Source organism: Microtus pennsylvanicus, chromosome 18 (assembly GCF_037038515.1).
Source record: "Microtus pennsylvanicus isolate mMicPen1 chromosome 18, mMicPen1.hap1, whole genome shotgun sequence".
Classification (NCBI taxonomy): domain Eukaryota; kingdom Metazoa; phylum Chordata; class Mammalia; order Rodentia; family Cricetidae; genus Microtus; species Microtus pennsylvanicus.
The window spans coordinates 3,668,444-3,678,330 of record NC_134596.1 but is presented as its reverse complement, the minus strand read 5'-3'; the positions used below and the strand labels follow the sequence as shown (position 1 = coordinate 3,678,330).

General features: G+C 55.4%; 2 protein-coding genes across 2 annotated transcripts; one reads left to right on the top strand and one right to left on the bottom strand.

Moving 5' to 3' along the window:
• Window positions 1-443: 443 nt before the first annotated feature.
• On the bottom strand, window positions 444-9,832 carry Fam83e (family with sequence similarity 83 member E). Its single transcript, XM_075952431.1, has 5 exons — window positions 8,430-9,832; window positions 7,428-7,595; window positions 7,104-7,228; window positions 3,866-4,310; window positions 444-838 (listed from the first exon to the last, which is right to left on the bottom strand). The coding sequence occupies exons 1-5, from the start codon at window positions 8,895-8,897 to the stop codon at window positions 596-598; spliced, it is 1,449 nt and encodes a 482-aa protein (XP_075808546.1). The 5' UTR covers window positions 8,898-9,832; the 3' UTR covers window positions 444-595.
• On the top strand, window positions 5,390-6,239 carry Spaca4 (sperm acrosome associated 4). Its single transcript, XM_075952973.1, has one exon. The coding sequence runs from the start codon at window positions 5,631-5,633 to the stop codon at window positions 6,015-6,017; it is 387 nt and encodes a 128-aa protein (XP_075809088.1). The 5' UTR covers window positions 5,390-5,630; the 3' UTR covers window positions 6,018-6,239.
• Window positions 9,833-9,887: the final 55 nt, after the last annotated feature.

Genomic DNA, 9,887 nt, shown 5'->3' with positions numbered 1-9,887 from the left:
GTTACTCAGGGACCAAAACAGCACAAAGGGGGTGGGGGAAGCCTGCACTGAGCATGAACGCAACAGGGACGCCAGGCTGGGCCTGACCGGAGGGAGGGGAGTTGGGGAGAAACCCTGGGTTTCAAGAAGAACTGGGGAGGATGTTGTCTGGAGTTGGGAAGGGGGGGGGGTGTGGAAACCATGGCAATTCATGTCTGTGTTGTCAGAGTTTAATCTGATCAGAAATAGAGAACGGCTCCCACAAAACATTCCAGACATACCCAATGTCTCAGTGTCCCCAGACTTTCTGGGTCCCTTCCCCCCTAAACTCAGTCACTGCGAACCTTCCTCTCCTGGACTCGGTTTACCCTCTGCTCCACACACGGGTGTGGGTGCTTCTCTGGGGTTGCCGCACGGTCCTCTCTACAACAGTGGTGAAGCAGCCGGGCCTGTCTCTGAAGCAGTCCAGTGGAAGACCGGCTGCTCTGGAACCTTCTGCCCGAGCCCTTAGCTCTGCTGAGTTCACCCAGTTCGAGAGCAATTAAGACCAATCCCTTCCACTGCCCAGCTCCCAGGCCAGTCTGGTAGGGTCTCTGAGCTGACCCACGTCTGGCCATCAGCGTCGCTTTCCAGGGCCCGAGCCAGAGGCCCAGTCTGAGGTAGCATTGTTTCCCAACCGCCTTTGGGCTGGAGATAAGTACCGCAGATGGCGGGCTGGAATCCCGGGGAGGGGGCCACTCCAGGGCTGTGACCGGGCTAGTGGGTGAGAATCCATCTCACCCCTGGGTCCCCCTCCAGCGCCCCTCTGCCTCATCAGGGCCCTGGCTGGAGTGTCCTTGTGGCCCCAGGACTTCTTGAGCTGTGAAGGGGAAAAAAAAAATCTGGTGAGCAGTTTCTGGGGCTCAGGGGGCGGTGCTAGCCTGGTGTGCACAGGGCCTGTGTTTGGTTCTTGACGCCACATAAATCAGGCACCACAGGCACACCATAGTATGGGCACTCAGGATGTAGAGGCAGGAGGATTAGAAGCTCAAGACCAACCTGGACCACGTGAAACCCTGTCAAAATAAGGAGGCAAGGTGGGCGGTGGTGACACACGCACGCCTTTAATCCCAGCACTCAGGAGCAGAGGCAGGTGGATCTCTGTGAGTATGAGACCAGCCTGTTCTACAAGAGCTAGTTCCAGGACAGCCAGGGCTGTTACACAGAGAAATCCTGTCTTGAAAAACAAAACAAAACAAATAAAAATAAAAAAACGTTCAGCATGGCGGCGCCCATGGAAGTGGCGGTGTGTACGGACTCCGCGGCGCAGCGTGGTGTGGGAGCGTCATTCGGGAGCCAACCGGCTCACCTACCGCGGCGGACAAGCGGGGTCGCGGGGCCTGGCGCTGCTCAATGGCGAATACCTGCTGGTGGCGCAGCAAGGCAAGAACTACATCTGTGCCTGGGAGCTACAGCGCAAGGACCAGCTCCAACAGAAAATCATGTGTCCTGGGCCAGTCACTTGTCTGACCACAGCATCCAACGACCTGTTTGTCCTGGCAGGAATTGCCGAGAGCATCTACCTGTGGGAGGCACCCAAGATGGCTCCTAGCTCCACCTACCACTGTCACCGATGGCTGAACATGGGTTCTGGAGGTACTTCACCCACCAAGTCATCCTTGGTTCTCAAGTAGTGCAGACCAGCCTTGAACTCACTGTGTGGCCCTTGAGTTCCTCCTCCTCGTCACCACTTCAGTCCTGGCTCTCTCTTCACACCATCTCCCTACCGGCCCTTATCAGGGTGTCCCTGCGTAGCCCTGGCTGCCCTCAGACTCCCTAGTGCTGGAATTAAAGGTGTGTGCTGCCCACCCCCACCTCCCCCCCAAAAAATATAAATAAATAAAAGTAAGGAGGCCAGAGGCTGGAGAAGGCTCAGAAGGTAAAATGCTTGCTGCAGAACCATGAGGCCTGGGCCCCCAGTGCTCACATAAAAGCTGGGGCTACCAGCTAAGCATCGGTAACCTTCGTACTGGAAGGAAGACGAGTGGCCCCAAAGCTTCCTGGCTGCTCTCTCTGTGCAGTCACAGACGCTGTCTTAAAAACCTCGTGGAGAAGCCGGGCGGTGGTGGCGCACGCCTTTAATCCCAGCACTCGGGAGGCAGAGGCAGGCGGATCTCTGTGAGTTCGAGGCCAGCCTGGTCTACAAGAGCTAGTTCCAGGACAGGAACCAAAAGCTATGGAGAAAAAAAAAAGCTCACAAAAAAAACCCCAAAACGGGGCTGGAGAGATGGCTCATCCGTTAAGAGCACTGCCTGCTCTTCCAAAGGTCCTGAGTTCAATTCCCAGCAACCACATGGTGGCTCACAACCATCTGTAATGAGAACTGGTGCCCTCTTATGGCCTGCAGGCATACATGCAGACAGAAAACTGAGAATATTGTACACATAATAAATAAAAAAAATTCTAAAAAAAAAAAAAAAAACCCAAAAAACAAAACAAAAAAAAAACATCGTGGAGGGCTGGAGAGATGGCTCAGTGGTTAAGAGCATTGCCTGCTCTTCCAAAGGTCCTGAGTTCCATTCCCGGCAACCACATGGTGCTCACAACCATCTGTAATGGGGTCTGGTGCCCTCTTCTGGCCTGAAGGCATACACACAGGCAGAATATTGTATGCATAATAAATAAATATTTAAAAAAAAAACATCGTAGAGTGGGGCACACCTCTAATCCCAGCAGAGGCAGACGGATCTCTGTGAGTTCGAGGCCAACCTGGTCTACAGAGGGAGTTCCAAGACAGTCAGGGCTGTTACACAGGAAAACCTTGCCTCAAAACAACAACAATAAACAATAATGATAATAATGTGAAAAGTGACAGAGGAAGACCTCCAGCGGCAACATCTGGCCTCGACAGGCACACACAGTGAGCACACACCGCACACGTGCATAAGAGGAAAAATGAGCTGGGCAGTGGTGGTGCACACCTTTAATCCCAGCACTCAGGAGGCAGAGCTAGGAGGATCTCTGTGAGTTCGAGGCCAACCTGGTCTACAGGGGGAGTTCCAGGACAGGCTCCAAAGCTACAGAAAAACCCTGTCTCGGAAAACAAAAAATAAAAAAAGGGGGGGGGGAATGTTAGGAGCAAAGATCTTGGGGTAAGAGAAGACCTGGAACCCCAGACCCACATAGGATGCCTCTCGCCTTGTATCTGTGGAAGAACAGGAAGCAGCTGTGCCATTTTGGGGCCAAATATTTGTCAAGGGAGGGGAACCTCAGCAGAGGCAGGCAAGGACCTTGGCCTGCCCACTCCCTTTCCTCTGGCTTCACTGACAGAAGTAATTCTGCTCAGTTTCCAGGGAGCAGATGGGGAAACTGAGGCCGGCAGGGGTTAGCTCACTGAGGGACGTAAGCTCACCTGCTTACATCCTGGGGGAGGCTGTTTGTCTCCCTCCATGGCTCTGTTCTGAAACTGAGGCTCAGAGGCAAAACCATTTCTAGCCCAGGGTTAACTATGCAGCCCAGTGGATCCCCACTCTCCACGTACAGCTGCCGGAGGATCCTCAGTTCCCCTGATCCCCTCCTTTTCCCCAACACCCCAGGGACTACAATCTAGAAAGTGAACATGTCCCACTGGGAGGCAGAGCTGAGGTCCAAGCCCTCTCAGGTGCCTCAGTCTCTCCATCTGTGAAGTGGGTAGATTAAGTTAGCCCCACTTAGCCAGGCATGATGCAGTTCCCCTGAGCCCCTGTCATCCCATTGGGGGAAAGTGGAGGCCAGAGAATTGGTTCAAGGCCAGAGACTCTAAGACTTTCATTCAAAAAGAGAACTTGCTTCTTGCTTTGGGGTTCAGTGTTCAAACAGGGCCTCCCTATCTCTCTGTCTGCCTCAGTCCTTATCAGGGGGGTCTCACCTCATTGTCACCATCACTGGAGCCAGAGAGCTGGGACAGGCGGCTGAGGTCCCACAAGGAGCGGCTGGGCCTGGTTGGGGGACCACTGGCTGTCCTGGTACGGTGGACACTCCTCAAGATGTCACTGAGAGCTGGCCCTGTGGTGGTGGAGGTCTCCGGTCTATTCCCCTCAAAGATGTGACAGGCCGCCAGGCGGTGGGCCAAAGGCTTGTCAGACAGCAATGGGGCCACAGGGGCCACAGGACAGCGCAGGGCCACATGGTGTGGGCTTCGGGGCAGCCGTGGACCTTCAGAAGGGCTGAGCAAGGGGCTTCGAGCTGGTGCCGGTGGCAGTGGACTGGAGGCCGCATACAGGACTCGGAACTCCTGGCTAAAGGCATCTGCAATTTCTCCTGTGAGCAAGGTCACCAGGCCCCGATGCAGGCGTGAGTCACTCCACGTGAAGCTGGGGATGTAGGGTAACAGTCAGGATCTGTGCAGGGTGGCACCCACCCTAGTCCCCGGCCACTGTGACCTTAAGTCACGATCTCACAGGCCTTAGCCTCTCTGGTGAGTAGGACAAGAAGTATCCACCATGCTGTTTGTCACAACCAACCTGGGGACAACAGGAGATAAGACACTTATACCACCAAGCTGGGCCTAGTAACAGCATCTGTAATCCCAGCACTGGGGGGTTGAGGCGGGGAGATCAGGAGTTTGTTACACAGTTCCAGAAAAGCCTGTGTTATGTGAGACTATCAAAGACAAACAAACAAGCCACAGGGTGTGTGGCACAGGCCTTTAAGCCTTTAATCCCAGCACTCGGGAGGCAGAGGCAGGCGGATCTCTGTGAGTTCGAGACCAGCCTGGTCTACAGAGCTAGTTCCAGGACAGGCTCCAAAACCACAGAGAAACCCTGTCTCAAAAAACCAAAAAAAAAGGAAAAAAAAAAGAAAAACCAAAACCAAACAAACAACCAACTAACAAACAAAAACAAAACAACAACAAAACCAAACAGTCAACCCTGGAAAGTCTTTATACGGATCACCCGAAGTCAGAAGAGCCTTCAGCGTGGGCTCTGCTCTGTCCCCAGGGATAGAAAGCTCGGTGCCTCAGTTTCTTTACCAGGAGATGGGGTTGGTCTTCTAATACCCAGGGAACTATTTGAATTTCCACAGGCTCCCCAGAAACGCTGCATTTATGTCCTAAGCATGTACACTGTGCACCAGGACCCAGGTAGCACGTCCGCCACACAGAGCAAGTGCCCTGCGTGGGCCTGCGGGTCGCATAGGGTGGCCCCTGCACTGCCCTCACCCTTCACAGATGTGACACAGCAGAGGTGTCTCTCGTTCAGGGGCCCTGCAGGCATCAAGTACCCCACTGTGGCCTCAGTGTGCCACCGATAAAGCAAGATCGCCACACGCAGGCCTCGGTGAGTTAGCATTACACAAGGGTCCTTCAAGTGTCCTTACCTTGGCAGGTGACAGTTCTGGGCCCTTCATCCTGTGGTGGGACAGGCTATGACCCCTCCCCCACCTACAGCAGTCAGGGAACCCTGAGGGTCTGTGAGGTCACTGAGTTCCATGGCCCAAAGGCTTGTGGAAAGGGGTGCTGGCCCATCTCCAACCCAAGGACTCGAGTTCCTGAGAGGGACACTTTGTATTGGGAACCAGGAAACACTCCAAGTGCTGGCCCCCAAGGCCAGGACGAGGGTCAGGAGGTACCATCCAGGAGGTCACGGGAGCCCCCGGCCTGGCTTGGGTGCTATCCACGCCGCCAGGCCACCATGGTCCTTGGCTGGCCACTGCTTCTGGTGTTGGTCCTGTGCCCAGGTGCGACAGGCATCAAGGACTGCGTCTTCTGTGAGCTGACTGACTCCACTCAGTGCCCAGGCACACCCATGCGCTGTGGGGACGACGAGGACTGCTTCATAGGCCGCGGAGTAGCGCAGGGTGTGGGGCCCGTCATCAACAAAGGCTGTGTGCACTCCACTAGCTGTGGCCGCGAGGAGCCCATCAACTATATGGGCCTCACTTACAGCCTTACCACCACCTGCTGCTCCGGCCACCTTTGCAATGGGGGTGCTGCTTCCGCCACGGGACCTGCCAGCCTGGCGCTGGGTCTGCAGCTGTTCCTGAGCCTGTTGCCGCGGCTTCAATACTGGCTGTGGTGACCCACAGGAACCGCCGGGCCTGGGGCTGTGCCCTGTGCCCTCACCTCCACCCCTTTCCCTCATTAAATGGCCAGAGGTGCCGTCTACCTCCCGTGGCCCTGACTTCCTCCATTCCAGGGCCCATGGGAGCCCGGCTGGCGTGCCCATTGTGTGGGCTGCGGCCTGTGACTCTCGCGGCTCTGCCCTGCCCCGTTGGTCCTAAGACGCACGTTTTTTCATTTTGCCCGGGTGCTTCTTTGTGTCGGCGTCACCTTAGAGTTGGTGAAATACAGTACCAGTAATACCGGATGGGGTTTCAGAGTACTCTTGTTGGGCAGGGTGCTTTTCTGAGGCACAGTGTCTTGCATCCCAGGACAGCCTCCAATTCTCTACACAGCTGAGGGTATGTGCCACCACATCCAGGTCTGCAGCACTTAGGCCATGTGTTGGGCACTGCTCTGTCCTCTGGCAAAGCCAAGATGATAGTGACGCTGCAAAGCACCGTGGTCTCAGGGCTGGAGGCTCAGCACCAAGAGGGAATGTACCAGGAATGCGTGCCCCCACCAGCAGTCAGGTGAATGTGGGCAGCTGTGTTTCAGCACCTTTCAAGAACAGTGGTTCCTGGATGGCAGGCACCTTATACCCTGGAGCACCTGGCCATGTCTGGGGGATGCTGATTGTCATGTTGAGAAGGGGTAAGGGACACCTCTGACATCTGCTGGGTGGAGGCCAGGATGAGGCTCAGTATGCACATGGAAGGGGCCCTCAATAGTCTGATCCCTATCCTTTCATTCTGAAGGGAGGAAACTGAGGCAGAGAAGGGAGTAAGTTACCTGAAGACACATTGTTATAGCTAGCAGGGTTAGGATCTGAATCCAGCCATCTGGCACCTAGAGTTCATGCCTCAGTTTCCCAAGTTGGGATTCAGCAGGCTAGAGAGATACTTCAGAAGGCCCTGAGTGTTCTCCGTAGCAGAACACTTCTCTAGGAAGGGCATTTGGACCCATTTTAGAGATGAGCAGAAAGGGTACGCCTCCTGCAACCCCTCCCCCATCACCTGAGCATGTTGAGGAAGGGCTGGGCACAGGGCATCATGAGGGGACACACCTGTAAGATCCCGAGATGACCCTGTCACCGTCCAGTAGCAGGAACTTCTCCCGCACGTGGCCGCTCACCTGCCTTCGCCTGCGACTCTGGAAGGTGTGGCCCTGCACCGTCCGGATGTCCAGGTTCTGGAAAGGCAAACTCTATGATCCCATAGGGCCACTGATACTAAGTCTTAGATTTGGGGATACCAAGCTCTGACTCAAGTATCCCCTTCCCCAGTGACATGGGTTTCAGATCTTAGGGAACCCCAGTGACTTAGGAACCCATGGAAAAGTCCCCCTCTGAGGGCTAGAGACATTTAGATGCCTCTGGCTTGGCCCCTACCTCAGTGGTCCAGGGGTTCACCCCTAGCTGCTGGGCTAGTGCCAAGAAGGCAGGCAGATGCTCGCGGTCAAGCAGTAAATAGACAGGTAACCAGCGGCGTGTGGCAGCATCCACCATGTCTGTGAGCAGGTCAGGGTCGGTGAAGATGTCCATGACCACAGCCACTAACTAGGGTGGGGAAAGGAAGGGGCAGACATGGGCTATGGAGACATGCTTCAAGACTTGGCTTCCGGTGGGCTGGAGAGATGGCTCAGAGGTTAAGAGCTTGCCTACTCTTCCAGAGGTCCTGAGTTCAATTCCCAGCAACCACATGGTGGCTCACAACCATCTGTAATGAGGTCTGGTGCCCTCTTCTGGCCTTCAGGCATACACACATTGTATACATAATAAATAAATAAGTATTTAAAAAAAAAAAAAAAAAAAAAAGACTTGGCTTCCTCGGGATGCTCAGGGGCTGCAGGGAGACACCCACACACTCTCTCCTGCATGGAGTGTGAGTCAGGCAGCCCTTTTAGGAGACCCCTCTTCAAAAAGTTCCCAGCTCCAGGACAAGGCTGGGTGCTGGAGGTCAGGAAGGCTAGGCCACCAAGGCGTGCCTAGAACTCGGCCTTGTAGGCAGGCGAGGTTGTGAGTCACCAGCCAGGTCAGTCAGTTTAAAGAGCATAAACTGAATCGTGAAAGGCTGTACATACTAACCTATGTAAACCACTTGGTATTGGAGTCAGGGAAACGCCAAGACTCCCTAAGAAATGGGGCTTCGGGGGGCTACAGAGTGGGGAACCACCCCCAGGGTTTTCCTGGAGGTTTGGTACAAAAAGGGGCAGACACCAAGTGGTCACAACTCAACTTTAGAAGCATGGACACCAGGTCTCAGTAAGAGGCCTCCAGGTCTGAAGGGAAAGGGATAAACCCTAGGTTCCAAGTCCATGGACCAGAGGAACTCAGGAACAGCCTTGCAAATTCCAGGAAGGTATGGGGGACTGGCGATGCGGTGACACCCACCTTGCAAGCAGCCTGGATCTCCTGGCGTACCAGCTCTTTAATAGGTGGCTGGCCCTCCCCTGGCGGCTGGGTATAGAGCTGAGCTCGGGTGATGCCCTTCCAGGCCGTGTCCTCAGGCCAACCCAGCCGCAGCACCGGTGCCGGCTCCTCAGACTGCCCGGGCCAGTAGGTCAGGCTGCCAATATCCCCATCCGTGATAGCAGTCCCTGGGCCTGCGCCACATGGCTCCTGGCTTGGTACTGTCCAGTCTTCAGCAGCTGCAGCCAGGGCCTGAGCCTCATCCGCACTCAGAAAGGGGGGCAGCTTCTCCTGCTGCACGCAGGCCCGGAAGGCCTCTTCCCCACTGCTCAGCAGTTCTTCAAGAGCTAGTCGCTGGCCCTCAGTGTACAAGCCAGGGCTGGCCTTGGTCAGGGCTGGCTCAGTCTCCAGCCCCTCTCCTTCCAGTGCGGCCAGCTGGGAGGCCGCCATTGGAGCCACACAGGATCTTGAGATCAAGAGGCCAGTTCTTGAAAGGTCTGGATGGCTTTTGGGGTATGAGCATCTGGGATCTTGCGATACTGTGTGGCCACCCAGGGTAGTCCTGTGAACACCCAGTTCCCTGAAGGTGTCCCTAACTCAATTCCTGTGGACTGTCCATACTCCTTACACCATCTAAAAACCATGTGCCCAAGGGCCACCTGTCCCACTGTGCTACACTGAAGGGATGCCTCTGCCAATCTGCAGGACTACCTCTAATTTGGAGCCACAGTGGTCTAAGGTGACCTTTGGCCTGTCTGATTACCTGCCTGCCCTGGTAATTCTGGCTACTTGCCCAATCATTTCCAGGTAAATGGCTGTTTGCCTGTCCCTGGTTGTCCTACTGCCTATAACCCATAACCGGCGGCTCCAAGGCCTGTCACTTGGGCCGTCTATGGTGTATACCGAGTCTTCAGTGCTGCATAGCAGATCATGTTAACACCGGACGAGCCCACCAGCTCCCACAGGCTAAGACACCTCCCAGTTAGGTCCTCCATGGGGACAGGAATCCATGGTTCTCCCCCAGGCACTTGCCAGGCTCCTTCAGAGGACTTCCCAGGTTCAGGAGGTATGTCCCTGCCATGACCCCTAAGACTGGAGTGCTGACTTCATCCTCTGATCCAGAACTTAGCCTGGGTACCTACCAGTCTCAAGGTTTCCTGGCTGCACCCTACTTCCTGGACAGGAACCTTCTTCCACCCCATGTACCTTTCCGGCCTGGAGCTGGCATCACACAGCTCAGATGAACTGGAATAAGGCAGGTCTCCCCATTTGTGTGCGCTAGTCCCGCTGGGCCCCAAGGCCTAGGACCAGCTTAGAGCTGCCCTCCTCTTGTGCAGCTCTTCCGGAACTCCCCACCCAGCTGGGCGCTGTAGTCAGGACACAGCCCCTTGTGCAAACGCAGGGGAGGGCCTACCGGGCACCTCGCTCAGGGACTGGCCA

Bases quoted from the DNA above. Each gene is read 5' to 3' on its own strand.
- Spaca4 (XM_075952973.1), top strand. From the start codon at position 5,631: ATGGTCCTTGGCTGGCCACTGCTTCTGGTGTTGGTCCTGTGCCCAGGT.
- Fam83e (XM_075952431.1), bottom strand. From the start codon at position 8,897: ATGGCGGCCTCCCAGCTGGCCGCACTGGAAGGAGAGGGGCTGGAGACT. The intron at 7,229-7,427 runs GTAGGGGCCAAG...TTGCCTTTCCAG, and splicing joins TGAACCCCTGGACCACTGAG to AACCTGGACATCCGGACGGT. The intron at 839-3,865 runs GTGAGACCCCCC...TCCCCTTCACAG, and splicing joins CCAGTGATGGTGACAATGAG to CTCAAGAAGTCCTGGGGCCA.